At 45.4% G+C, this 27,391-nt stretch overlaps 1 protein-coding gene across 2 annotated transcripts in view; it reads left to right on the plus strand.

Annotated features, from left to right (window-relative positions):
- The first annotated feature begins 339 nt into the window (after positions 1 to 339).
- Positions 340 to 27,391, plus strand: part of KLHL42 (kelch like family member 42) — a 69,491-nt gene continuing 42,439 nt past the window's right edge. The window contains exons 1-3 of one of the 2 annotated variants that reach the window (XR_009521175.1): positions 340 to 1,211; positions 11,676 to 11,869; positions 16,138 to 16,936. Coding sequence is in view for 1 of the 2 variants with exons in the window: in XM_060024506.1 (XP_059880489.1) it covers positions 340 to 1,211; positions 11,676 to 11,869; positions 16,138 to 16,589 (1,518 nt within the window). In the remaining variant the exon portion in view is untranslated. Of the gene's footprint in view, positions 1,212 to 11,675; positions 11,870 to 16,137; positions 21,301 to 27,391 lie in introns of those variants that run through there. The other variant, XM_060024506.1, reaches the window with a different exon arrangement.

The following is a 27,391-nucleotide window of genomic DNA, read 5'->3' on the forward strand; positions in this document are numbered from 1 at the left end:
CCCTCCCGGCCGACGGCCCGGGACGACCCGAGCGGGGAGCCATCGCCGCCCGGGCCTTTTTTGGCGCGGACGGAGGCCGGAGGGGCTGAGCCGCCGGTCCCGGGGGGCGAGGCCGAGCCACCGCCCCCGGGACCGGGAGGAGGGGCCGCCTTGGTCCGGAGAGGCTGGGCGGGCGCGGCCGGGCGGGGGCGGCCCTGCGCCGCCGCCGCCGCCTCCGCCTCCGCCGCCGTCTCCCGGCGCCCGCGCTCGGCGACCGCCCCGGAACCCGGCGAGCGAGCGGGGGCGGGAGGCGGGCGCTCAGAGCTGGCTGGAGACCCGGCCGCCCCCGGGCCCCCGGCCATGTCGGCGGAGGAGATGGTGCAGATCCTCCTGGAGGACCGCTGCTACCCGGTGAGCAAGAGGAAGCTCATCGAGCAGAGCGACTACTTCCGCGCCCTCTACCGCTCCGGCATGCGCGAGGCCCGGAGGCCGGAGGCCGGCGGCCCCGAGGTGCAGCAGCTGCGCGGCCTCAGCGCCCCAGGCCTGCGCCTGGTGCTGGACTTTATCAACGCCGGCGGCGCCCGCGAAGGCTGGCTCCTGGGCCGGCGCGGGGAGCCGGGCGGTGTCGGGGAGGAGGAGGAGGACATGGACGAGGTGAGCCTGCTGTCCGAGCTGGTGGAGGCCGCCTCGTTCCTGCAGGTCACGTCCCTGCTGCAGCTGCTGCTGTCACAGGTGCGGCTCACCAACTGCCTGGAGCTGTACCGCCTGGCGCAGGTGTACGGGCTGCCCGACCTGCAGGAGGCCTGCCTGCGCTTCATGGCCGTCCACTTTCACGAAGTGCTGTGCAAGCCCCAGTTCCACCTCCTGGGCTCTTCTCCTCAAGCCCCCGGGGATGTCAGCCTGAAGCAGAGGCTGAGAGAGGCCCGGATGACAGGGACTCCTGTCCTCGTGGCGTTGGGGGATTTCCTGGGGGGACCCCTGGCCCCTCACCCCTACCAAGGGGAGCCCCCGTCCATGCTCAGGTACGAGGAGATGACTGAGCGCTGGTTCCCGCTGGCCAACAACCTTCCTCCTGACCTGGTGAATGTCAGGGGCTACGGGTCCGCCATCCTGGACAACTACCTCTTCATCGTGGGCGGCTACAGGATCACCAGCCAGGAGATCTCCGCGGCGCATTCCTATAACCCCAGCACCAACGAGTGGCTCCAGGTGGCCTCCATGAACCAGAAGAGGTAAGCACCCAGCCGCGGTGCTGCTTTCCCATGCATCCACCTGTTCGGGACTCCGTTCCCGCGTGTTTACTGGGCAGTCACAGGAGGTTGTGCTGAGGTGGGAATGACATCCTCGGGAGTGTTGCTGGCCTTGACTCTGGCAAAGTTCCCGATGGACTAAGAACTTGCTAGGAAGCAGAGGCCCTCGTGAGGTCAACTAGCTGAGTAGTTTCCTCGCAGGTATTGCGCCGTTAGACAAATTGCCTCTTTTTGGCATCTCGGTGGAAAAAAAAGATGTCTGTGGTTTCCTAGAAGGATACTTTCAAAGAAAGCTCTCTTTAATTTTGCTTGTATTTTTACCTTTTTTTGTTTTTTAGGAACTAATCGTGATTATAATGACACACGGGCAGTAACCTGTAACACTGACTTTGGAGGATCTTGTTGTTAATGACTTTGAAGCTTTCCGCACTGAGGCACCAGGCTATGATCGGAAAATAATCATTGGACTTGTGTTAATATTAGCTATACAGGATTACCTTTCTTACTTTTTGTCCTCTCTTTTGCATATCAGTTTTCTTCCCAGACAGTCTTCATTATGGACCCAAGACTTGAACCTGGCATTGGTCACCTAAAGAATTAGAACATTACCATCCACGCCAGCCTTCTCCCTTCCCATTCTGCAAATCCCTCCCAACATGCACTTGGGTGACTTGAAGAAAGGCAGAGAAAAGGAGGAGATTGCGGGGAGGAGGAGGGAACAGAGCCAGGAAAAGTATTGGAAAATAAGAGCAAAGAGCATTATAGGAAGAAGTGGTAGGGGAAAAAAAGATGGTAGGGCCCAAGATGGCCCAGAGCCATTCAGAAGTGGGAAGAAGAATCAGTGTAACCCAAGAAAGGACAGGAATACCTTTTCTTCTTGTCCACCTGTACCCATCTCAAGCCCCGCCATGGCTCCTCCTCTGAAGTGTGGAACGAGGAGTTGGGGGACTCACAGCCAGGCAAAAAAAAACAAACCCAAAAAACTCTTAACAGGAATGGGAAGGTCATTACACATATTTACTTGACTCAAGGTTCCCCCCCACCAGCCTAAGGGGGGGAGGGGTCCACTGGTGTTATTTCTACTATAATATAAAATTCAATTTGGAAAGTTTTTTTCTGATGATAAAAAATACATAGTTATGCTAGAAAACTGGGAAAATGTCAAAGAATGAAGAAGCAAAAAGACTATCACTCCCACTCCCTCTGATAACCATCTACAGGTTGGCTTATTTTCTTCCAGCTCTTCTTTTTTTTTTTTTTTTTTTTGCGGTACGCGGGCCTGTCACTGTTGTGGCCTCTCCCGTTGCGGAGCACAGGCTCCAGACGCTCAGGCTCAGCGGCCATGGCTCACGGGCCCAGCCGCTCTGCGGCATGTGGGATCTTCCCGGACCGGGGCACGAACCCGCGTTCCCTGCATCGGCAGGCGGACTCTCAACCACTGCGCCACCAGGGAAGCCCCTTCCAGCCCTTCTTTAGTGCATTATTTACACCATTGGGATGATGTATTCAAAATTTGATATCAGAGTGTTATTTTTAAACGGATTCTAAGAGCTTTAGTTGAAGCAACAAAGGAACATGCAGTGGTGATGGGCGGTGCTCAGATGAGGGGTACAAGGCCCAGCAGGTTGTCACCTCTACACATGTGTCTCCTGCTATACATTTGGTGCTCAACGCGCCACCCCTAGCTCCAGAACTCTAACACGGCACCTCATGGGATTCTCTTTTCTCCACAAATCCTTGGCAGTCCTTTCCCCCCGCCCCCAGGAATGCCCTTACTGTCCTCTTTAGGGGGAAAAAAAAGTATTTGAGTAATGCATGAATACATGCTTAGAAAAATTGTAAATGACAAAAAACACGGAGTAAAAAAATATGTGTATCTGTAGACATGTTATAGTTATGTAAGTCTATAAACATTTATATTTATACATTATAAAGGTATATTTATAAATATGGTGATAGTGGTTAACGGGAAAATGTCTGCATCTTACACATATTTTTACTCTAAAATTGATTAGCTTATGCTGATTATTGTGGCCCTTGATATTTCCACTCTGAGAGTCTTGTCTATATCAGCACATGTAGATGCACCTCACTCTTGTTAATGGCTGTTCAGTGTTCCAGCCTATGGATGCACAGGACTATAATTAGTTCTTCCCTTATTCGTGAGCATTTAGGTCGTTTCCATTGGCCATTAATAAACAGTGCCATGTTGAACATCTTGGTGTACGTGTGCCTAGCTTAGTAGGCATATGTGAGTTAGTTCTATATGGCAACTGCCTAGAATCCCTGGATAGGTGGGGCAGAGCGTACATGCATTTAAAATTTTGGTAGCTCCTGCCAAATCGTCCATCAAAGAATTGTTCTAGTTTCCTCTCCTGTCAACGGTGTTTGGGCTTGCCAGTTCCCTAGACTCTTGCCAAGATAAGACATTATCATCATTTTTAAATTTTTACCAATCTAGTAGGCAGAAGCACTGGTGTGAATGTCTCTGCTTGGAAGAGAGATTGTTTGTTTCATATGTTTATTGGCCATTTATATATCTTTTATAAATGGCCTTTGCCGGTTTTTAAAACATTGGCTTATCTTTTTCGTATTCATTTTAGAAGTTCTCTTCACGTATATAGATATTAGTCTCTCGTCTCTTAGGTAATGTTGCACATGTTTTTCCCCTGCTGTTACTTTATCAGAAGGCTCAAAAGTGAAATGCCTTAAGTGACCAGGCAGGTAAAGTCAGTGAGTAGAGGGGTGGGTGACAGTTATGATGAACCAGAGAGCTACTGACCCACCACAAGAGGGCTCCACCTCTTGGCCACAGCTGGTTACTGCCGCAAAGGCGTGAGGAATGGTGTTGCCAGACATCCAGATATCCTGATTTTTTTTTTTTTAAGATGTTGGGGGTAGGAGTTTATTAATTAATTTATTTAATTTTGCTGTGTTGCGTCTTCGTTTCTGTGCGAGGGCTTTCTCTAGTTGTGGCAAGCGGGGGCCACTCTTCATCGCGGTGCGCGGGCCTCTCACTATTGCGGCCTCTCTTTGCGGAGCACAGGCTCCAGACTCGCAGGCACAGTAGTTGTGGCTCACGGGCCTAGTTGCTCCGCAGCATGTGGGATCCTCCTAGACCAGGGCTCGAACCCGTGTCCCCTGCATTAGCAGGCAGATTCTCAACCGCTGCGCCACCAGGGAAGCCCCTGGATATCCTGATTTTTAAATGTTGGCAACTTACTCCATTTAAAAAGCAAACAAGTCAACAACAACACAAACCCTGTAGACAAAACAAAGTGTAGGCCACAACTGGCCTTGTGAGCGTCCAGTTTTGGACTTCAGGTTTATAGGGTATTCTAATAGGAAGAGATGTTAAATATTTTGTAGTCAGATTGGTCACGTGGGTCCTGTGAGCTTTTTATCTTGCATACGAAAGGCTTCTACAAGCCAGGACTAAATACTCATCTGTCTCGTGCTCTATTACTTTTATAGTTTTGCCACTTTACCTTGACATCTGAATCTGCTTGGGATTTATTTCCATATAAGGCATACTATAAGGTTATAACATGTTCTCTGAATGTCCCAATAGCCTTAATTCTTCACTGTGATTTGCCAAATCAATTATCCTATGCTAATTTTCCTGTTTTCAAACTGGTAGATTGGCCATTCCTCTACCTATGACACATTTTTAAATTTTTATAGCTTGGGAATCTTGTCTGGTAGAACAGATACCCATTTGTTCTGTTTTGTTTTATCTTAATTCTCTTGGTTATTCTTCATACATTTTCTCCTTCAGATATACTTTAGAATCGCCTTGTCAAGTCCTGGTGGAATTTTGACTGGAATTACATTGTATCATAGGTTAATCTGGAGGAGGATTCACAGATTTCTGACACTTTGTAGCTGGAAAAATGGCTTGTTTTTCCATGTATTTATTTGGGTCTTTTGGTCCTTCAGAAAAGGTTTCTTTTATTACCTTTGCATGGTCTGTGTACTTTTTGTTAGAATTATTCTTAGGTATTTTCTAGTTATTATTGTTCTTTTTTTATCCTTCCACTTTTTTTCATTATATTTTTTTAAATTGGGTTCCATATCGGAATTTGTACCCTTCTTTATCTCCTTCATACTTTGACTCAGCTCTGACATGGTCTCAACCAGGAGTCCCTCCCTGAACCCTCAGTTGGGCTAAAGGATCAAACTTCATGCTTTTCTAGCACACTCCTCACCTTGAATTGAAATCTTCTGTTTATGTTTGTTTCTCTCCTTCCAATTGGGGCCTATTGCTTATTCAATGCTTATGTATGTTCATACTGCTAACATGGTGTCCAATAAATAATGGATGCTTAAAAATACTTGGCTTTTTTGAATCGTGGAATATATTTTACATTATTGTAATAAAAGTGAACACATATATATATACGTTTTGTTCTTTTAAAATGTAACATTACAGTGAATATTTTTATCCTGTAACAGTCATTATAGTTATTTAGAATAGCTGAAAAATAATAGTAACATTTAATTAAGCATTTACTCTGTACTAGGTACTGTTCCTACTGCTTTGCATGTATCCTCTCACTTATTCTTCACAAGGATTATATTAGGTAGGTTCCCATTTTACAGAGGCAGAGACTGAGGCACAGAAAGTAAATTGCTCAAGGTGTGTAAAAAGTAGAGTAACCGAAATGTAAATATCCGTTGACTAGATATAATCGTTTAGAGAGTTTATAAGATTTGGCTTAATGACCGACAGTGACCATCTTCATGCAGACCTTTAACTTTTCCTTTTAAAAATGATTTTCTTCCAAGGAGTGGAGCACAGATATTTCATTGCTTTTCAGAATTTCATTGTGTGTGCCTCAGCCTCACCTCAGCCTCTCTGCCAGCATTATTCTAGTCACTATTGAATAAACAACAAAGATGATATGGCTCCCGCCCAGAAGGAGTTTATAGTTGAGTTTGGATGATGAGACAAATAAAAATGAAACCTAGAGTGGGATTATCCCTGGATAATGCGTTCAACACAGGTTCCGAAAACACTGGAGGAAACTTAGAACCTTGAGTACAAAGGGCACCTTTAGGCCTCTGGTTACACAGCATTTCACATCTACCTCGATTCACTGCCTTTGCGATGTATTCGGATGGTTGACAAAGGGGTCAAAGGCAGAGCAGCCCGCTTTCCCCAGGGACTGAACAGTGCAGTGATCCCAGAATCTTAAATAACAAGAGATAGGCAGGAACTCTGGGACTGGGAGATTTTATAAAGCCCTTTGCACCCTGGAGAAAATGGTGCAAAAACAAAAACAAACAAAAAACACAAAGAGACGTTTAGTGCTGTGCTCACTACTTGAAAACAGCAGTGTGAGTACACAGCACTGTTGGAGAGGCTGCTTTGAAGTCCAAGTACACAACACTGCCAGGTGGTCTGAACGTGAATTTGATCTCAGGCGTTGTCAGGACATAACTTTTTACGTGTAAAGGCTTGTGTGCCCACGGAGTTGCTTGCTTCCCTTCCTCACTTTAATTAGCAATAACTTGCAGGAACTGGCACTGTTGCAGCCATCAGTTCATTATTTTCTGTATTTCTAGAGTTATCTCTAGTATCTTCTGTTGCCTTGCACCCTTGCTCTGAAATCGGAGTCGTGTTGTGCCATCCTGTTGTGTGTGTGAACACAGCAACGTTGGGAGAGAAACCTAACAAACGAGTCTCCCGGCAGAGAAGGAATTACAGTTGTCAGCTTTGACTGTCCCCTTTCCTCTGAGCCAAAGTTTAGTATTTTAGAGCACTTCTAGAGGCATGAAACCTTCGAGAGATTTTGTCCTCTGTGGTTAATTGCAGTGGAGCACAAGGATAGTATGAAGTAAACTATATGTCTGTTCACCTCCCCCCAGTATAATTTTGGCCAGCAGTTTAAACTGGTTTGTGCATTAGGTTTGCTCAGAGGTGGTAGGTAGTAGGGAGCAACCATGACTTTTTTTGTTGCGGTTCGCGGGCCTCGCACTGTCGCGGCCTCTCCCGTTGCGGAGCACGGGCTCCGGACGCGCAGGCTCAGCGGCCATGGCTCACCGGCCCAGCCACTCCGCGGCATGTGGGATCTTCCCGGACCGGGGCACGAACCCATGTCCCCTGCATCGGCAGGCAGACTCTCAACCACCGCGCCACCAGGGAAGCCCCACCATGACTTTTTCTGTCTCCTAACCTTCCCTTCTCCCCTCCCTGGTCCCTAGGGGACGGTAATGCTTGGGGGAAGTGGCAGAGGGGAAAGAGGAGACAAAAGGCCCTGATGGTCCACAGGCTGCACAGTCCTCCCCGGAGAGCTGGAGAAAGGGCTAGGGAAAGGAGCTTGCCTTTGATTCTAAGTTTTACCCTAATGGTAACAACTTTTCTAAGCAACAAATCCTAACAGCGGTTTGCGTGTCTTGAGCTGTCACTCAGGGCTGCATGTCGTGGTCACTACTTTAGATGTCCTCCCTATGTCCTGCTCTCTGAGACGGGCATTATTATTGGCCCCATTTTCCCAAAGGGGAAGCTGAGGCTCAGTGAGTTTCATTAACTTGCACATATCACAGGGCCCGCACTCTAAGCCACTCAGACCCCGAATCATCCTGCCCTTCCGATGGTTACAGTAGCTCTTGTTAGTCTTTGATACCTGTGTGCTGGTGGTTGGCTGGGTTCGTGTTACTCAGCTTTTAAGGATTTCAAAAGCTTTTTATTCCTTCTACGTGAAGTAGAAATTAGATCGTCATCTCAGTTTTCTCACTTTCATTTCTATTTACTGTAAGTCAAGTATGTAGCTACAACAAATCGTTATTTGATTTAAAATTCTTTGTGCCTCCTGAATGGAGTATGTCAGGGATCAATATTAAGAAAACACTGTAGGGAGTTCCCTGGTGGTGCAGTGGTTAGGAATCCGCCTGCCAATGCAGGGGACATGGTTTCGAGCCCTGGTCCGGGAAGATCCCACATGCCGTGGAGCAACTAAGCCCGTGCGCCACAACTACTGAGGCTGCGCTCTAGAGCTCATGAGCCACAACTACTGAGCCTGTGTGTCACAACTACTGAAGCCCGCGCGCCTAGAGCCCGTGCTCCACAGCAAGAGAAGCCACTGCAATGAGAAGAGTAGCCCCCGCTCACCGCAACTAGAGAAAGCCCACGTGTAGTAACGAAGACCCAACGCAGCCAAAAATAAATAAATAAATTTATAAAAAAAAAAAAGAAAGAAAACACTGTAGAGGTGATACTTTTTAAAAATCAGTGATAGCTTGGCTTCACACCTTTACCCTTCAGAATGTGGAGAGTAGAAAAGTTATTTTCAGAAAATGGGAAAAGGCAAGAATTTATGGAAGTGAAAGCACTTTGTACAGAAGTCCAGCACTTTGTCCGTTACAGCCAGTGACTATTGCAGTTGACAAATGAGAAACCCATCCTCCAGAGGTTAAGAAACGTAGGCAGTGACATGCAGGCAAGCATTCCCTCTAGTGACCCCTTTCTGCAAGTTACCCTTTTCAACTCTTACAACGTGCTTTTCTTTTCCCTACTGAGACTCAGATCAACTGAGATTTAATGACTTGTTCAAGCTCACAGAGCTGTTGAGTAGGGGAGCTGAGACTTCCCTGTACAAGCCTGGGTTCATAATCCTTGGCAGTCTGCCTCTTCATCAAGTGGCCTGTTTTTGGGAGGCAATTGCATCATAAAACAAATTCAATATTGGAAAAGTGTTTCTCTTTTCAAGTGAATTTGAGCATGTTGGGGTCTGGAGAGACAGAGTTGTTTACTTTTAACTGCCTATTCGTTCAGCCTCAGAAAGAAGCCCCTTACGTATTGCTTAGGACAAATGATTATGCTGGAGGAATAGCAAACACTGTTCTGATCTTACAAAATTTACTATCTGTGTACCTTTGGGAAGCAAACACAGATTGTGGGCTGGTAAAATTTTAAGCTTTCTTTCCTTCGGATCCCCAAATTTGCACACACAGGGAGGGCATCATGGTCAGATTTTAAGGACCATTGGCAGCAGGAAAGGTAAGCAAAATGAACCAAGGACCCCCCAGTAACTGCCACCCCGGTGAAGTCTATTGGCGTGAAAAACTGAGTGGCTGACTGAGTTTAGTGGACAATAGGAGGTTCTTGATGAAGAGTACCCTGTTTACTCTCTGATTTGAAAAGCAAAACTAAGCTAAAACTCATTTTTAATGTAACGCAAACATTACAGGGACCTTTGAAAAAAATCTTAATTTTTTAGTAGGTGACTATTACTAACATATGTTCTAGATCATAATGCACCATTGTTTATTAAACATCTGTCAGGAGAGCAGGCATGGCTACTTGTTCCCTGCTGCTTTTTAATCTACCCTCTGACATGCTTTTTCCATTTGGAGCCTCTACCCCCCATTCTTTCTTAGGATGTTGTTACTTTTGAAGAGCTCATTGTGTTGGCATTAGATGAGGCCTCTGAATTCACCGGGTCTAGCTTCTTTATTTCAAACACTAGAAAACTGAGAAATTTTAGTGATGGTATCTTTTCTCTGCGTCATACTTTCTGATAAGCTGTGTGGTGTAATTGTCTCGACCACCCTGTGATGGGTATGGTCCCCACGCTAGAGACAAAGGTCAGATAGCTGGTTATCAGCAGAGCGGGTCTAGAAGCAGGTCTCCTGCTCCTACAGTAATGCGAAGCTGCTCGTATTACTGTAAACTTGAGATGGTTGCACGTATCACAGTCGGCTGACCCAGCACTTGCAAATGCTTATATCCTTCCTGGCCTTCAAAGAGTCCATTAATCTTTATGTACTACACTGAAAGAAATTAATTTTTTTCTTTTCGATTCAAAAGTCATGAGGCTTTTATTTAGTATCTGAAGCCGATAAGCAGAGTTTAGTTGTATTACTGAATATGGGCCTTAAAACCAATGCATTTCTCTTCTAAAAATTATTTACTCTTGTTATAGGTGATCATTTGTTGATAGAGGTATTTGTTAACATGTGTGAATACCCTAAGAATGCCAGATCAAAATAGTTTTTTTTTTTTTTTTTTTTTTTGCTGTACGCGGGCCTTTCACTGTTGTGGCCTCTCCCGTTGCGGAGCACGTGCTCTGGACGCGCAGGCTCAGCGGCCATGGCTCACGGGCCTAGCCGCTCCGCGGCATGTGGGATCCTCCCGGACCGAGCCACGACCCCGTGTCCCCTGCATCGGCAGGCGGACTCTCAACCACTGCGCCACCAGGGAAGCCCCAAAATAGTTTTACTTAGTTCACTGCTTACCTCCCCCTACCTTATATGTTGTGAAGCAATATAGAAGACGCCCTCATATCGAGGAGGATGGGCAAGTGATCTGCTTAGGTGAACTCGTGGTAAAGGGGTGTCTGGACCACCCTGTAGCAAACAACCTTTGCATGTGCTTGTCTGTGTAGGCAAGCACTGGTGTGTACCTAGGATGGAGCCTACCCACTGGGAATAGAGAGAGGCGAGGGAATGGGGTGGGTACTTGCTCCCACTCTTGGAAGAGGTATTGAGTTTATTTTATTTATTTATTTTTGAAGTATAGTTGATTTACAATGTGGGTTTTTTCTATTTTTTATTGAAGTGTATTTTTACATTTATTTTTCTTGAAGTATAGAGGTATTGAGTTTAGCACGTACAAAGTGGTTCTTGGTTTAAGCAAAGCAAGATTAGTCCTTGTTATATTGAAAATTGCTTATCTTCAATAGCTAAAGTTTGGAGAATGCACCAAACTTGTGGATTCTTGGGGACAAGAGTGCAATTTGAGATGCCGTTCAGTCATTCCTTTGTCCCCAGGCAGAATAGCACCCAAATTGGAGAGCTCATTTCCTTCAAATATCCAGCAGGTTCCTCACGCTGCTTTAGCAGATCATGCCGTTGTCTTACTTCTTTTTCTTGTTTATACTGGCCTAATGTTTCGCTTTCAAAAGCTGTACATTTTATTTTCGGCTGTGCCGTGCAGCTCGCGGGATCTTAGTTCCCCAATCAGGGCTCAAACCCGTGCCCACTCCATTGGAAGTGCGGAGTCTTAACCACTGGACCGGGAAAGTCCGTTTTGTCTTACTTCTTCTTTTTTTAAATTATCCTTTATTTATTTATTTAATTTACGTTTTTGGCTGCGTCGGGTCTTAGTTGCGGCACGCGGACTCTTCGTTGTGGTGCGTGGGCTTCCCTCTAGTCGTGGCGTGTGGGTTTTCTCTCTCTCGTTGTGGCGCGCGGGTTCCAGGGCGCATGGGCTCTGTAGTTCGCGACATGTGGGCTCTCTCGTTGAGGCGTGTGAACTCAGTAGTTGTGGCGCACGGGCTTAGTTGCCCCGAGGCATGTGGGATCTTAGTTCCCTGACCAGGGATCGAACCTGCGTCCCCCGCATTGTAAAGTGGATTCTTTACCACTGGACCACCAGGGAAGTCCCTGTCTTCTGAATGATCAAAAGAACTGACTTTGTGGGCCTTTGTGTCTCTCTTTCAGGTCTAACTTCAAACTCGTGGCTGTTAATTCAAAACTCTATGCCATTGGTGGGCAGGCCGTTTCTAACGTTGAATGTTACAGCCCCGAGCAGGATGCCTGGAATTTCGTGGCACCCTTACCAAACCCTCTGGCTGAGTTTTCTGCGTGTGAGTGTAAGGGGAACATTTATGTCATTGGAGGATATACTACGAGAGGTAAGTAAAGGGGCCTAGTAAGTGGTCCTCCTACACGTGAGCTTTGGCAGCCTGGGAAAGGGCAGCAGGGGCTGGAGGAAACCCTCTAGTGTGATTTTATGTGTTACATAGTATATATTTACGTATCTGGAAAAAAGAGCATCCTGTATGACAGGGGCAGTTTGGAGAGGAGGGGCCTTTGATGCCTTTGTGTGAGCATGAAAATGGAAAGGGGGAGGGGGAGCTGTGAACAAAATGGATTTTCTTCCTGCTTTGGAAACCCCACCTTGTGGTCAGCCATCCTGTGACTTGGCTGGGTAACTCCCATCCTTCTCCCAAACGCACACTGAATCCGCCCCGTCCAACACTATGGAATTTAGTGCCACAGCATTCTTGCAGATCTTTGTTTTCACTTTCTCCCTTGTGTTTGGGCACAAGCATATCAGGTACAGATTCCAGAAGTTCAGCTCCAGGCGGTTGTTCCCATATCATAGAAGGAGCAAGTACATGAAGAGGATTCTTTCCTGACCAGTGATGGGAAGGGGTTGTGCTGGTTATTAAACCGTACATATGTGTTTTTCACTTTTGTGGGGGGGCATTTTATAGTTAATGATATGGAAACAAAAAGTTTCTCCAGAGGTTTTATACTGCTGGTCTTGGTAGGAAGCATCTCACAGCTTGGTGTTCTGTTACTTGGTTTTCTATTATTAACAGTAAGAAAGGCAATGGTGGACCACCAGGAAGAGGTGTGTCTTTCCTGTTATCTCTTTCCTTCCCATAAAGCAGTTGTTTCCAAGTTATCTCATGGCCAAGGCAGTTTATTTCTTCTTTTGGTCTGTCTGACTGTATAGTGCCCTGAACTTTTAGAAAAGGCATAACTGGACTCTTAGCCACATTGAAGTAGTAGAGTTACCATTATATTTGACGTAGTGAAATAACCTATCACCCCTGTATGGTGTGATATGGGCAGGACAGAGCTCTCCAGCCCTGGCTGATAACAGGCGTGTGCTGATGGCCCCAGGAAGCTGCATGTGACCATTTATAACTTTGCAAAGAACAGAAATCCACATAATAATAATATGAAGTAGGTGGCAAAAATTCTTTCAACATAACCAGATGTGTCTTGTTTTGGGGATATATGTTTGAGGAAGAAGTTAAATGTAAGGTATTTTATGAGCATCTGACTTACTTTTTTTTTTTTTTTTGGTGACAGTGAAAGATTTTGATGAACACTTCTTAGAGTACCTCTAAACAGTTGATTGGTGGGGAGGGTGGTAGGCGGTGTTTTAGTTTCCTGTGGCTGACTTAACAAATGACCACAAACTTGGTGGCCTAAAGCAACAGAAGTGTATTCTCTCACAGTTCTGGAGGCCAGGAGTCTGAAGACAAGGTGTCAGGAGGATCACGCTCCCCCGAAGGCTCTAGGGCAGAAACCTTCCTTGCCTCTTCCCGGCTCTGGTGGCGCCAGGTGTTCCTTGGCTAGAGGCTGCATGATTCCAATCCCTGCCTCTGTCTCCTCCGTGTGTATCCGTGTCTTCCTCTTCTGTCTCTTATAAAGACACGCATCTCATTGGATTTAGAGCCCAGCTGGGTAATCCAGGATGACCTCGTCTTGAGATTCTTAACTAAATTACATCCAATAAAAAGTCACATTCAAAAGTTCTGGGGGTTAGAAGACGAACATATGTTTCAAGGGGTCACCATTCAGCTTTCTGCAGGTGGTTATGTTTATTTATGCGTTTAAGAAGATGCAGTGGTGACATGGGAAGAGGAGAACAGTGAGGCTTCTTCTTTTTCACTCCAAGTTTTCATTACTTGTCCCTAGTGACTCTCCACTGATGATAAGATAATTGCCAGCTTTTCCTTTACGGATACTTGAAAGAAAATGAGACCTAGCAGTCATTTCTTTCACCTTCAACATTGGTGTTCAGGTTACAGTGGTCAACTTTATAGACTTGACTAAACCATAGACCCGGGTGAATTCCTGTGCGTGCATATGTACCTCTATGTGTATCTGTGTGTCTTCTCTCCTAGGAAAGTAAATACAGTTATTTACTTTTGCACATTTCTAAGAATTCTGATTCCTCCCTAGATTTTGTGACACAGAATGCGCCCTGTGGGCTGACCCAATGCACACATATCCCTTGGCTTCTCTTCTAACCAGGAGCTGGGAAGCGCTGACAGGAAGCACTGTAACCTGAAGACTATGCCCCTGGTAGATTTCCTAGTTTTTCCATGACCCTGACTGAGCAAATGTTCTTTAGAGTTGACCTGGAAAACCCTTGCTTGTGTGTTTTCTAGTTTCACAAGCCGCTACTAAAGTGCCTTCTTGACTTGGGCCACCCACTGTGATTCCTGTCCCGGCTTCCCCGAGCCAAATCCCCACGATGGGATGGTTAGGTGACGTGGACGGATGACTGTTTGTGTAAGGACTGAAAACGAGTTTTCTACGATGGGAGGGCAGGACAGTTCCTCGTCCTCTGAAGCCCCCCCTCCTCCTCTGCTTGGGCTCTTCCCAGCACTTCCTAATAGTTCCTTGTCTTGAAAACAAGAAGTCATAATTGTCATGAAAAAAAAAAAAATTCAGGACTTAAGGTTGGCTTCGTAGCCTGCCGACTTCTTACGTTAGGTGAGACTTTTAAAATTTAGTAAGGAAGAGTTTGTGATTTTTATGATAGCTCTTTGATTGTTTTAATTCTTTGGCCGGCACTGAAGAAATGAAATTCGATAGAAAGTAGTAGTAACCACTAAAAGGAAGAAAGGTGATTTGTTAAATGTCAGAATCAACTCTAAATGTAAAAGCAGAAAGATCTTTCCGCCAACTCAAACGACCTCATCATGGTCTGAGCCCTTGTTGGGTGAGGAGAGAAAACATTTACAGAAGACCTGGAAGGACCTTCAGACCTGGACCTGAGAAATAAATACATTGAAGCTGTGCTAGAATAAGTCTTTTATTCGTGGGGTGGGGAGGGGTTACTGACGGGCACTAGTTGGATAGATTAGTAACCAAACTCCCTAGGGCTGACTCCTAGGATAAGCTGTATCACAGTCGCTACAAAGAAAAGAAAGAGGGGAGGTCATAGTCTTGGTGGAAAACAGAAGTTGTAACAATTTTGACATTTCTGCAGGCTCCGGACGGGTGCACACGCAGGATCTGGACTCCTTTCCCTTCCCTCTGTGCCCTCTTAGGAGACACTTGACTCGGTATCAGAGAGCACAGTGGAGCTCTAATTACTGCCCACTGTGAGTGGGTCCTTCTGTCTCAGGATCAAGTACTCCTCCCAGCTTCTGCAGCCATCAAAAGGCTGTGCGCGTCACTTGGACATCAGTTCCCAAGCTGGACTGTCTCGTACACTGATTTTGTTGTTTAAAAAACAACAACAAACAGAAAGTTCATTATTTTGGCTAATTCAGAGCAGTTTTAGTTTTTTTTTTCTAAGTCTAAAATATTCCATTTATTCTTTCCTTGAGGAGAAAAGGAGAAAAAAAAGAAGAACGATAGAAAAAAAGAAAAATGAAACTAGATATTTTAAATTTCACAAGCATTTTTCAAAAAGAGAGTAGGCAATAATTTTCCTGGAAAAAGCTCTTCAAAATGATGTCAGGGTAGTCTTTCATTTACCATCCGATTTTATCCACACAATAATTAACCATCTCTTGTGAAACGGGTGGGGAAGGGGGAACGGCCTTTGCCAGTGTGTCTCTGGTGTTACAGTTGGGAAACAGAATTGCCAATGATTCTGTGGCTTGAAGGTCAGAGGTGAGATTTGCTTGCATCTCTCCTGACATGCAGCTCTGCGTCCTTTCCTTTAGACAGCTCCAGAGATCCTGCTCGGCTCGCTTGGCTTGTTTTGTAGAATCTGTTGTCAAGGATAGATCCTCTTGGGGCTCTGCCAGTCGTCCGCGTTAAGCAGTCAGTCATTCAGTAGATACTGATGAGGGTTCTGAGGCTCGGATTCTTTGTACGTTGGCCTGGTGGTTCTCAAAGTTGCAAGGGTCCCAGGGAGGAGGGGGTGCTCTGTCACAGCGGCTCATCTGCCTGGCCTGGCCTGACCGACTCTGACAGCCTCCCAGGCAGGGGACGTACCCGGCAGGCCAGTGGGGATGATTCTGCACGGATCTCCTCCCAGCCATTTCGAAAACTATTTCCCCAACCTCGGCTTTCCTGAAATAGTTTTGCCTCTGTGTTAGCCAATCACTCAGGTGGAGGTAGGCGTGTATGTCCAGCCCAGGCAGCCGGCCTTGCTCCCGGTCGCTGTGTCATCATGCGGCTTCTTCCTGCCTTTCAGACCGGAACCTGAACATCTTGCGGTACTGCCCCTCCGCTGACACCTGGACGCTCTTTGAAACGTGCGACGTCCACATCCGCAAGCAGCAGATGGTGTCCGTGGAGGAGACCATCTACATCGTGGGGGGCTGTCTCCACGAGCTGGGGCCCACCCGGAGGGGCAGCCAGAGCGAGGACATGCTCACCGTGCAGTCCTACAACACTGTCACCCGCCAGTGGCTCTACCTCAAGGAGAACACGTCCAAGTCGGGCCTCAACCTGACGTGCGCGCTTCACAATGACGGCATCTACATCATGAGCAGAGACGTGACCCTGTCCACCAGCTTGGAACACCGAGTCTTCCTCAAGTACAACATCTTTTCGGATAGCTGGGAAGCCTTTAGGCGTTTCCCAGCCTTTGGACACAACTTGCTGGTCTCTTCACTTTATCTGCCCAATAAAGCAGAGACATGACTGAATCGACTTAGTATTTAAAAGAAACCTGGTTCAAGACCAAAAAACAAAAGAACCATGTCTAATTTCGAGAGAGACTGATTTTTAAAGGGAAAATGTGGGGTTTAGGTCATTTATACAAAAGCTGTAAATACACCTACTTGAACTAATTACTTGAAAACTTGTGGAAAAAAGAGACCAACTTTATTATTTTTTTAATTATTGATTTTTAAATTATGGGAGCAAATCCATGATAATGTTTTCATACAAATGTGATACCCTTCGGCCGGTGACTGAAACTGATTCTCAAAAAGAAGATTCATTGTGCCTGCTTGGTAAAGGGCCAAAGTCAATAATTGGCATGAATGGTAAAGATGATTTTAAAATCAGTTTTATTTAGGTCACTTGAAATATCATTGATACCTTAAGTGAGAGATTATTTTTTGGGTTATTAATTTACTTGACAAACATATTAACACTGTCTTTCTCCCCCGGTCACACCCGCATATATTGCAGTGTATTTAAAATAGGTTCTATGTTCGTATATTTTATTTGCACACGACTTCCCAGGAAACTTACACCAGTGGAACCAGTACCCAGTCCTCCCCAAAACCTGCATAGAAACATTCTCAGCTATTTTTCCAGTCTTCTTTTACAGTTATGAATGCTGAGTAAATAGGAAGGTATAACCTCTTATTTCATTTACGTAGCAGATTGCAGATTTATGTGGTCAGATGAGTTGTATTGCTAGGTGTTCTGTATTTCTTAAAAGAGAGGATATATTGTTTCATTCTGTTCTTTTAAAAGGACAGATCTCTGTGTTTTTAAAATCGAGTCTTAAATTTAAGTGGGAAGGAAAGGAAGCACCAAATAACGGGGGAAAATGCCTTTGAGAGTTATTTTATTGACTGTATTTGACTTAGTTCTTTTTTTAAAGTTTGAAACAGTAACTTTATATTTCGGTCAGGCACCTTTCTAATTTAATCTCGGCTTTTTAATTCATGCTTTGCTTTTGTGGGGTAAGGTGAGGGTAGCTTTGAAACGTTTGTGCTGGAGAGAGGGGAAGAAGCCCCTACAGAGATGGAATGGATCTGGTAGGATTTCTGGAATCTGGTAAGGTGCTCTGCTTGCCTTGGTTGGTAAATCAAGTGGAACCCAGCTCAAGCAGTTGTTTACAGTAAGTCAGTTAACAAATGAATACAATCTTCTGCCAGTTACAGATCAGCATTTCTTTAAAAATATACAGGCGTATCTCAGAGATAGTTCAGTTCCAGACCACTGCAATAAAGCAAGTTGCAAGAATTTTTGGGTTTCCCAGCATGTATAACGGTTATATATACTCTATACTGTCGTCTGTTAAGTGTGCAATAGTACTATGTCTAGAAAAACAATGTACATACCTTACTTTAAAAATGCTCTATTGCTAAAAAATGCCCACCCTTATACCTGACAAGCTGGGGTTGCCGCAGATCTTCAATTTATAAAAAACGCGTTATCTTCGAAGTGCAATCAAGTGAAGCGCAATGAAACAAGATATGCCTGTATACACGCACGTAAAGAAATTTTATTTTCATTGAAAAACACTTTCTGAGATTCCCTGATTTTCTGTGATGGAATAAGTTTAAACTGTGAGCTGGACCGTATCTTTCTGTCCTAACATTCCAGTTTCAGCATGCCCCGCTTTAAGAAACTCCCGTAGAAAAAGAAAAACTGTTGCAGCAAATTCATGCACTCAGCACACGTGCTGAGCGCCTCTAGTATGCATTCACCATGCAGCTGTCACAGAGGAGGCGGTAACCTTGACAGGCTTCACTTTACCCAAGGAGTCACCCCAGGGTTTCCGGGCAGCTGTGGCGTCCCGTACATATATTATGGTATTTTTAAAATTAGGGTCTACTTGTAAAAATTCTAGTTGCATAACTTTTCAGCAATACTTCTGTTAGGTAAAATGAGGTGTCTTTATTGCGGACCTGGAGACAGATCTTTGCATCTTGTCACCAAATCTTATCAGCACTCTCCTTTCAACGCTATTTAAGGGTTTCTAAGCCAGATCCATTTGTTCTCAAATACTTAGCCTTTTTTTTTTCTTTTTTAAAAAAACAACAACTCTGAACTGAAATCTTCCTGGAAATGGTACTTTAATAATAGAGTTATATTAATTTATATTCACTATAGAATTGAATTTCCAATGACCAAGAATTTCATTACATATATTTAAAAATCTAATTTATTTTAGATAGCATTAACTTTTGTTACTGTAGATCTTAACATCTTTAAGGCTTATCCTTATATATTCATAAGATTCTAGCCAGTTGAATTAATTCTGGACAAACAATTGGAGATTAGCTCGTAAATACCCACATTGTAAAAACTACAGTATTATTCCTGCCAACCAGTTCTCTTCCTCATTACATTCTTTGGGTCCATTTTCTGAATGCTGACAACTAGATGCTTGGACCAAGTGAAGGCATACTCTGATCCACAAAGCTCTTTTTATAAACCAGGTTTGATGTGTGTGTGTATGTGCAACTCTGTGTGTGTGTGTGTATTTGCATTTGCACCCATCTGGCATATTAAGCTCTCTCTAAGATACGCAGACTCCTAACGAGACTGTTTCTTGGGGCTGCCAGTGGTACGTAGGCAAAGTGGAAAGTGCAGTAGGACAGATCTGTGGATTTGGGACATTATCCTTCCCGCTGTACACGTCAGCTGTGTTGGCATTTTGAGGGTAATTTTAATTTAGCCCTGTTCTCTCACTGGTGCCAATGTTACACTAAAGGCTGTACCTGTGACGAAGGCAATGTTGCTTTGAAAGTCTCCCTTTGTTTCCTCTCTTTCTCTATACATGTTCTCCTTCTTTTCAGAGATGCTTCTGAGGGGTGCTGACCTCTCTGTAGGGAGGGGAGTTCCTGAGAGGACCCCAGTGGTGGCCACCCTGCCAGAGGCGGCTTATTTCACTGAGAACGGTCTGAATGGCAGAATGAGTCCTGAGTGTGAATTGTTAGAGGAAGGCTGTTGGTTCTTCCTGTCATTCTTTCTGGCTTTCTCTTCTGCACCCTTAGTTTCAGAGGCCTCTCCCTTTGCTTTTCTGATGCATGTGTAGGAGTTGACTATTTCAACCGTATCTGTTAAATCTTAACAAAGACGTACTGAGAAGGTCATGGATACTAGTAAGAAGCAAGTAGATGTAGATTAAGCATGAATACCAAAGAGAATTTCACTCTGCCATTTGTTTTGAACCAAAATCCCAAGTCATTCCAAATGCCTTAGATATCAATTAAAGTTGTACTGAGATGGACAAAGCTCTTTCTCTACAGACAGAGTAATCAAGTAAATGCCTGTTCTCTTTCAATAAACCATTACCGAGCAGTGTGGATGCCGTGTCTTCAGATTTCCAGGTAAATTCATGGCTCTACCTGTTTGGCTGCACAGGTAAATCAAGTGGAAAGGCTTTGGGCTTCCTGGTCAACCAGCATTTAATAAGCAGTGGCTTAGTGCAGAGCACTGGAGAGACAGCATAGCAACAGAAAGGGAATATGGGTGGGTTGTTAGATGCCTTTCTCCTGCACCAGGGGTGGGAATGCAGAACATCTGTGCCACCATTCTTTCAAGGAGGCATTGTGAATGAGCGGCACTCCTCTCCTCCCGGACAGGAACTGGTCTTAAAATCTGTGTCATTAATGCTTCCAGGCATCCACTACCAGTGCATCAGAGTGAGATGAAGTCGATTTGTCATCCCTGCCTTAGGCAGAGGAGTGAATGAATTACGTGAGTAGACACCACCCAAGATGGCTTTGAAAGCAGTGAGCTGATTCAGCTCAGTTCCCTGGTTCCCAGAAATATGTATTAAATATCTATCATGTGAGAGAAAGTGCTAAGAAGTGGGGATACAGACATAAGTAAGCCACCATCCCCGGCCTTGAAGAGCTTACAGCCTTGTGAAAGTGTTTGTCGTGATGGTCGTAACTAGACTGTTCGTCTGGAAGATGCCCACTTTTGTCAGGCGCACTGGGGCTCCCTGGCCTTGCTGCCTCTTCAGTCCTGGTTCCAGTCTGTCCCCTACTTTATGGTTGACTAACAGTCATCATGAACCAGCTTTTCTCTAGATTTGAACATTACATCCTATGGTTTCTGTTTTTCACAGTATGCTCTTTTCTCACTACTTTCCGTAGTCTTCTCTGTACTTCATTTTTCAGAAAAGAATGATAGGAGATCTGCTTTATTTAAAATACTTACCAGGCTCCACAGCTTATGGAGCTGAGAGCTCAGCAGCTTGATCCCATGAAAAGGAGGAGCAAAGCCAGGGAAGCAGGCAGGTATTGGGAGAGAAGCAAGCTGTTCACGTATGCGTTTGTACCTGTGCCTTTAACACACTTCCATAAAAAGGATTAATAAAGAAATGGACATTGAGACACTAGTCCTGACTGAAAGTCAGTTGAGTTTTTGCCTTTGTGATAACTGTCAAAGGGTATGTTTCATTCACGTGAGAGTATTTAGTTTTCATTTTCTGGTGTTAATTTAGGAACACGATACAAAATACACACCGGTTGACACAGGCTGACTTCTGCCCTTGAAGTAACCATTTTTATCCATTCCTGTAGGAGACAGATTAAATGTAAAAGACGGTCAATTCTGAGTTGCAAAGGGTGCTGTAATGACCTTGATAGAGTTGGCTGGTGCTCTGTCAAATGGATGTCACAGTCTCTTACTAGTAAAGAGAAAGAAAATGTCATTTGCATTCTTGTGTCATTTTTCTAAAAAAATACTTAATGGGGACTCTTTCGATGTCTCTGCAAGGTTTTCATATCTAGTGGTCATTTTAGGCAAAATGATAATCCGTAGAATGAATAGTTATGTTTTGTTATGACTGATTCTTTGTTGAAAAGGTTGTATTGAGTCTTCAATTTCAAGTGTGGCTTAAAATGTAAACACAGCACATGATTCATTTCAGTACAATGATGCCTACGAAGCACTTACTCAAACCGCATTCCGTTGTGTTTAGAACGACAGAAGAAAATCTCTTCAAATAAAATAGTTCTGAATCAGTGTATGTTGTCCTTGAAGTATGAGCTGTGGACTCAGGGCTGGGAGGAGGCAGACAATGCGTGAGACAGGCCCGTGCGGTGGGAGCTCCTGACTGCCTGGAAGGCCAGACGAACACGTGAGCCAGTTAGAGAGGTGGCATTTGGCTGGAGGAGGAGTCACGTGGGGCGTGTCGCGAGAGCTGCTAGTGTTGGGAGAAGAGGGATCGGGGAGGAGGGTCTCTGAGTCCTTCTAATTCTGAATAAAAGAACGAAGTCTAAATCTCACCGTTTAGCAGCTGTGTCCCTCCACAATCTATGTTTTCTACCACTTCCCACTGTTGTAAGCGCCCCTCACTCCAGGAAAACTGAAGCACACCACTCCTTTTCTGTTGTGTTAGTTATGGTGCTGTCTGCGAGGCTGAGAGAAGTTGGGGGTCAGTGTCACAAAATGGGGTTCAGGGGCTTCCCTGGTGGCGCAGCGGTTAAGAATCCACCTGCCAACGCAGGGGACACGGGTTCGAGCCTCGGTCCGGGAAGATCCCACATGCCGCGGAGCAACGAAGCCCGTGCGCCACAACTACTGAGCCCACGTGCCGCAACTACTGAAGCCCACCCGCCTAGAGCTCGTGCTCCACAACAAGAGAAGCCACCGCAATGAGAAGCCCGCCCACCACAACCAAGAGTAGCCCCCGCTCACCACAACTAGAGAAAGCCCACGTGCAGCAACAAAGACCCAACACATCCAATAAATAATAAATAAATACATAAATTTATAAAAACAAAGCAAAACAGAAAACAAAATGGGGTTCAGTTACTAGATGATGGCCTACGGATGTCCATCTTCTTCTTCATTTTTTTTTTTTTTTTGGCTGCTCCCCACGGCTAGCAGTATCTTAGTTCCCTGACCAGGGATTGAACCCAGGACCCCTGTAGTGGAAACGCAGAGTGCTAACCACTGGACTTCCAGGGAAGTCGCTGATGCCCATCTTCTATCCTTTGATTGCCCCGCCTGTGGGAACACGTGTGCATGCACATGCCCTTCTTATACATACAATTTTAAGAATGACCCAACTTAAACTACTACTACTACCCCATTAAAAATCAAAGACACACTCATCTTTTCCCCAAGGGAAACTATCAAAAATCAGATCTAGCTACTGTATCCAAAGGTGACATCACAGCTCACTGAGTCCCAAGTCCAGGGTTGTCAGGGATTATCCATCCCTCCGAAGCCCATGGGTGACCACCCATTTCTGGCAGTCTATAAACTAACGAAGAAGTTAACTATTTCGGACACACCCCACGCTAACGGAGCACTTACTCTGTGACAGGAAATCTAGGCATTTTTCTATTTAACTTATTTAATCCTCACAGCAATCCCATGTGGTAAATATGAATATTACCCCCCTTTACAGCTGAGGAAACTGAGGCACTGCAGGTCACAAGTTGCCATTTGGGGAAAGGCAGAAGGGAAAATGGCCTGCAACAGTCACTTGTCCAGATGGCATACATCTTCCTGCAGGTAGCGGCTGGCAAGGGCCCTGGTGGTGGAGTGGGTTTCTGGGCAATCTGGGAGCCCGTGATTCTGCTCTGCTCTGCAGCAGGGTGTTCCATGGCCGCGCGTGAATGGGTGTGCCTAGGTGGCGGCCACGTTCCTGTTGGCAGGGTTATGGGAGCTGTGGGGAGGAAGCCTGAGACCCTCTATAGGCACTGTGGAATCCCAGGCCCCTGTCTGCAGGCCATAAACATTTCCTTGGCAACAAAACCCTTTAAAAACCCAATTAGATGCTGGTACATCTGATCTCTGGCAACTCTGTGGGCCAGTGGCCCAGATCTAATGGAGCCCAGCTCCTTGACCTTGGAGCCCACCTTTGTGATTTCTGTCGCCACCCTTCACTCTCAGCTTGATGGCTCCAATCTCTTCCTCAGCTTTGGGACAACCTGAGGCAGTAGGGTTCTGCCCTTCCAGACTACATCCCGGGGAATGCTGCTTTAGTGGAAATGGTTGCCTCTATGTGGCAGGAGGGGTTTGGGGATACAATTCCCACCTTATTTCTTTGCCTCCTCCGAGAACCCAGTCTGACTGTTTTGTTTCATGCACCTTGCAAGGCAAAGGTGGCTCTTGCAGTTCTGCAAGGCACATGTTATGTGACCCTCTGTGGCTGCCTGGCTGCAGGCAGGAGGGTTAAAAGCATGGGCTGCAGAGCAAGACTGGCTGAGTTTGCTTCCCAGTCCTGCCACTTTCTAGCTGTATAGCCTTGGTCAGTTTACTGTATCTCCCTGGACCTCAGTTGCTTTATCTGTAAAGAAGGGTAACAATAGTATCCACTCTATGGGATCATTGCGGAAATTGAATAAGGAAATCCATTCCTCAAAAACAGCTTATACCAAAGAAGTAGGGGAGGAAGTCCACATCCACACTTATTTGGAAGATGTGCTGGAATGAAGGGAACTGGAATAAAAGAGACCACCCTGTGTTTCCCGGGATTGTTGGTGCCATTGCTGAGTGAGGGTTCAGGTAGGGACACCAAGGTGTCCTGCAACAGAGTAGCCAGCACCCCTGGTACAAATTCCTGTTGCGGAGAGGAGATGCTAGCTGTCACCTCTGGGCCGGTGGTAAATGGCCAGCCTCTGCGCTGGGGCAGACTCATGCACAGTGATTCTGTGCCACTAAAACCTAAAGAAAAGGCATGTCTGTGTCTTTTCCCAGCTCTGTTTTCCAAGAGGTGAATAGGTGTTTTCTAGTAGTGCTGATGTTTATTTGTTCTGAAGTCTTTTCTGCTCTGTTGTGGGTCTTGAAAATCACCCATCTTCAAAGGCAGCTTTGTAAAGTGGCGTTTCGATGTCACATACTCGTGGACTTGTTGCATGGCTTCAGAACGTTTCCCATCACGGTGCCTGCCCAGGGGTCTCTGTCAAGCATGGTGATTGCCTCTCTGACACAATCATCACCCTCCTCTTTCCTTCTGAGCTTTGTAGTTATTCAAGCTCTACTGTGTAAGCAGTGGGGCCAATCTTACTGGGAGGAGGCTGGATGAAACGACAGCTCCTGTGAATGCTGTGCAGAGTAAACCCTGGGCCCATACACTCTCCTGCTTTGAGCTGGACACATCCATATAGACAAAATTCCAAGTGAAGAAAATTTCAATGTTGAGAGAGAACTAGAGAAAATTACCGTAGGACTAGGTGTATTTGCATGGGACGGAAACCCTAAAGTAACATACCTTAAATACAAGAGAAGTTAATTTTCTCTGATGAAACAGAAGCCTGGAGGCAGGCAGCGTGGAGCTGGTACAGCCCATGGTGTGCTGGGCTGGCTTGTTCCAGCTCGTGAGAACCAATTGTTAACATCTCTTCCCAACTCTATGTTCACTGATGTCACATTGGTAACTCAAAATTGGCCATGGTGGAGTAGTCACGTCACAGAAATTGGCAAACGCTACAAGTCAGGGTTTTGCCTTCCAAAGAGCCTGTTGTTTAACATTTAACAGCACCCCTCTGGGTATAGCTCTCTACAGAATTAGGGACCCAGGCTTTTTCTATCCTACTGCTCCATCATCCTTGTATGTGGTTCCCATTCTTAGGGTCATTCATGTCCACAATTGCTGAAAAAGTTCCAGACATTGAAATTACATATTCCAGGTGGCAAGAAGGAATCCAAAAACAAGGGGACAAATATTGGCACCAGCAGTATCTTAAGGACGTTTCTGGGAAGGTGCTATACAACATTTCTTTGGCCAGCACTAGGGACATGGCTGTACCTAACTGTAAGGGAGCCTGGGAGATGTAGTGTGTATTTGGGGATCCATCTGTAAAGCTAAAAGGTAGGGGTCTATGGTAAACAGAGCTCTAAGATATCCCTGTGCTCTTTACCCTTGTATAATCTCCTCCCCTTGAATATGGACTCGCAAATATGAAGAGATAGCACTCCTGTGAGTGCTCCTATTATGCTATATCCCCAATTAACTTTTTTTAAAATGGTATGGGTGACTTTCTTTTTATTTTATTTATTTAGTTTGGTTGCGCCAGGTCTTAGTTGCTGCAGGCGGGCTCCTTTAGTTGCAGCATGTGTGCTCCTTAGTTGCAGCTCACGGGCTCCTTAGTTGTGGCATGCAAACTCTTAGTTGCAGCATGCATGTGGGATCTAGTTCCCTGACCAGGGATCGAACCTGTGTCCCCTGCATTGGGAAGCGAATTCTTAACCACTGTGCCACCAGGGAAGTCCCAAATTAATTAACTTTAAGATAGGGAGATTTTCTGTGTATGCCTGACCTAATCACAAAAGCCCTTTAAATCCAAGTCTAGAGGTCAGAAATGGAGAAAGCTAGAGATTAGAAGCATGAGAAAGATTCAGTGTGCCATTGCTGGCTTGAAGATACAGGTAGCCCTGTGGTAAGGAAGGCAGGAAGCCTCTAGGAGCTGAAAGTGAACCCCTGCTAACACCCAACAAGGAAATGAGAATCTCAGTCCTACAACCACAAGGAACTGAATTCTGCCAGTGTGGTGAAGAAATTGGCTCTTTTTCCCTTAGACACTTAATTGTTTTAAAGCTGTCAGTGTCCTAAATTCTAGCATATTTTGTGCTAAGTCGAACTTGGTAAATTCTTTTTTTTTTAATTTATTTTATTTATTTTTGGCTGTGTTGGGTCTTCGTTGCCGCGTGCAGTCTTTCTCTAGTTGTGGCAAGCGGGGACTACTCTTCATTGCAGTGCATGGGGTTCTCATTGCAGTGGCTTCTCTTGTTACAGAGCATGGGCTCTAGGCATGCAGGCTCAGTAGTTGTGGCTCGTGGGCTCTAGAGCACAGGCTCTGTAGTTGTGGCGCACGGGCTTAGTTACTCCACAGCATGTGGGATCTTCCTGGACCAGGGCTCGAACCCGTGTCCCCTGCATTAGCAGGTGGATTCTTAACCACTGGGCCACCAGGGAAGCCCGAACTTGGTAAATTCTTAATCAACAGATATTTATTAAGCAAATACTAGCATGGCTGCCATTGGAATACAAAATAAATAAAAACTTTGTCCTAACAGGAACTTGAAGTCTAGTTCAGGGATAGATGTGGACATTAATGCAATTAGAGAAAAGAGGGTGTTCATATAGTCACATTATACATTGACCCAGAAATGAGTGCAGTAGAGCCTAGAACAGTATTTTACTTGGGTGATGGCTGAATTTACCAGGATGTTTTGGACTGCGAGTAAGAGAAAACTCAAAATGAACTGGCCTAAACAATTAAGGAAATCATTAGATAGAAGATAAATGAGAAACCTAAGGCTAGCACAGACTCTAGTCAAGTTTTGATCCAGCAGTTTAACTATATCACCATGTATGAGGTTTCCTCAGTGTCCTCACGAGGCTGTCTGCTTTTGCAGTTTCAAGATGGCACATCCAGTGGGGAAAAGATCATCTTCGTTACAGCATTTCCTGTGTTAGTTCTGAGATTCATTCTGATTGAATTGGCTTAGGTAACACTGAACTGACATCGTGTTTGAGGGACTTGAGGAGTGTGGAATGAGCTGATTGCTATAGCAAAGGTCACTGTTCTCCCCCTGGGGCCAGAGCTGAAATCAGCTTTCTTGGATCCGCACATGAGAGAAAGGATATACAGATGTATGTGTGTGTGTGTGTGTAGCTAGGGGACTGGGACAGGAAGGAGCTTTTGGGAGAAGGAAAAGGAACTAGAATGTGAGTGATAACTACAAATGTCCACTACCCTACACCAGCAGTTAGTGTGAAGTAGTTAAGGAAGGGAGATGTTATTTGGAGATGATACAATTATTTTTGACTTTCCCAAGGTACT

The sequence above is a fragment of the Delphinus delphis genome, chromosome 11 (assembly GCF_949987515.2).
Source record: "Delphinus delphis chromosome 11, mDelDel1.2, whole genome shotgun sequence".
NCBI classification, from domain to species: Eukaryota; Metazoa; Chordata; class Mammalia; order Artiodactyla; family Delphinidae; genus Delphinus; species Delphinus delphis.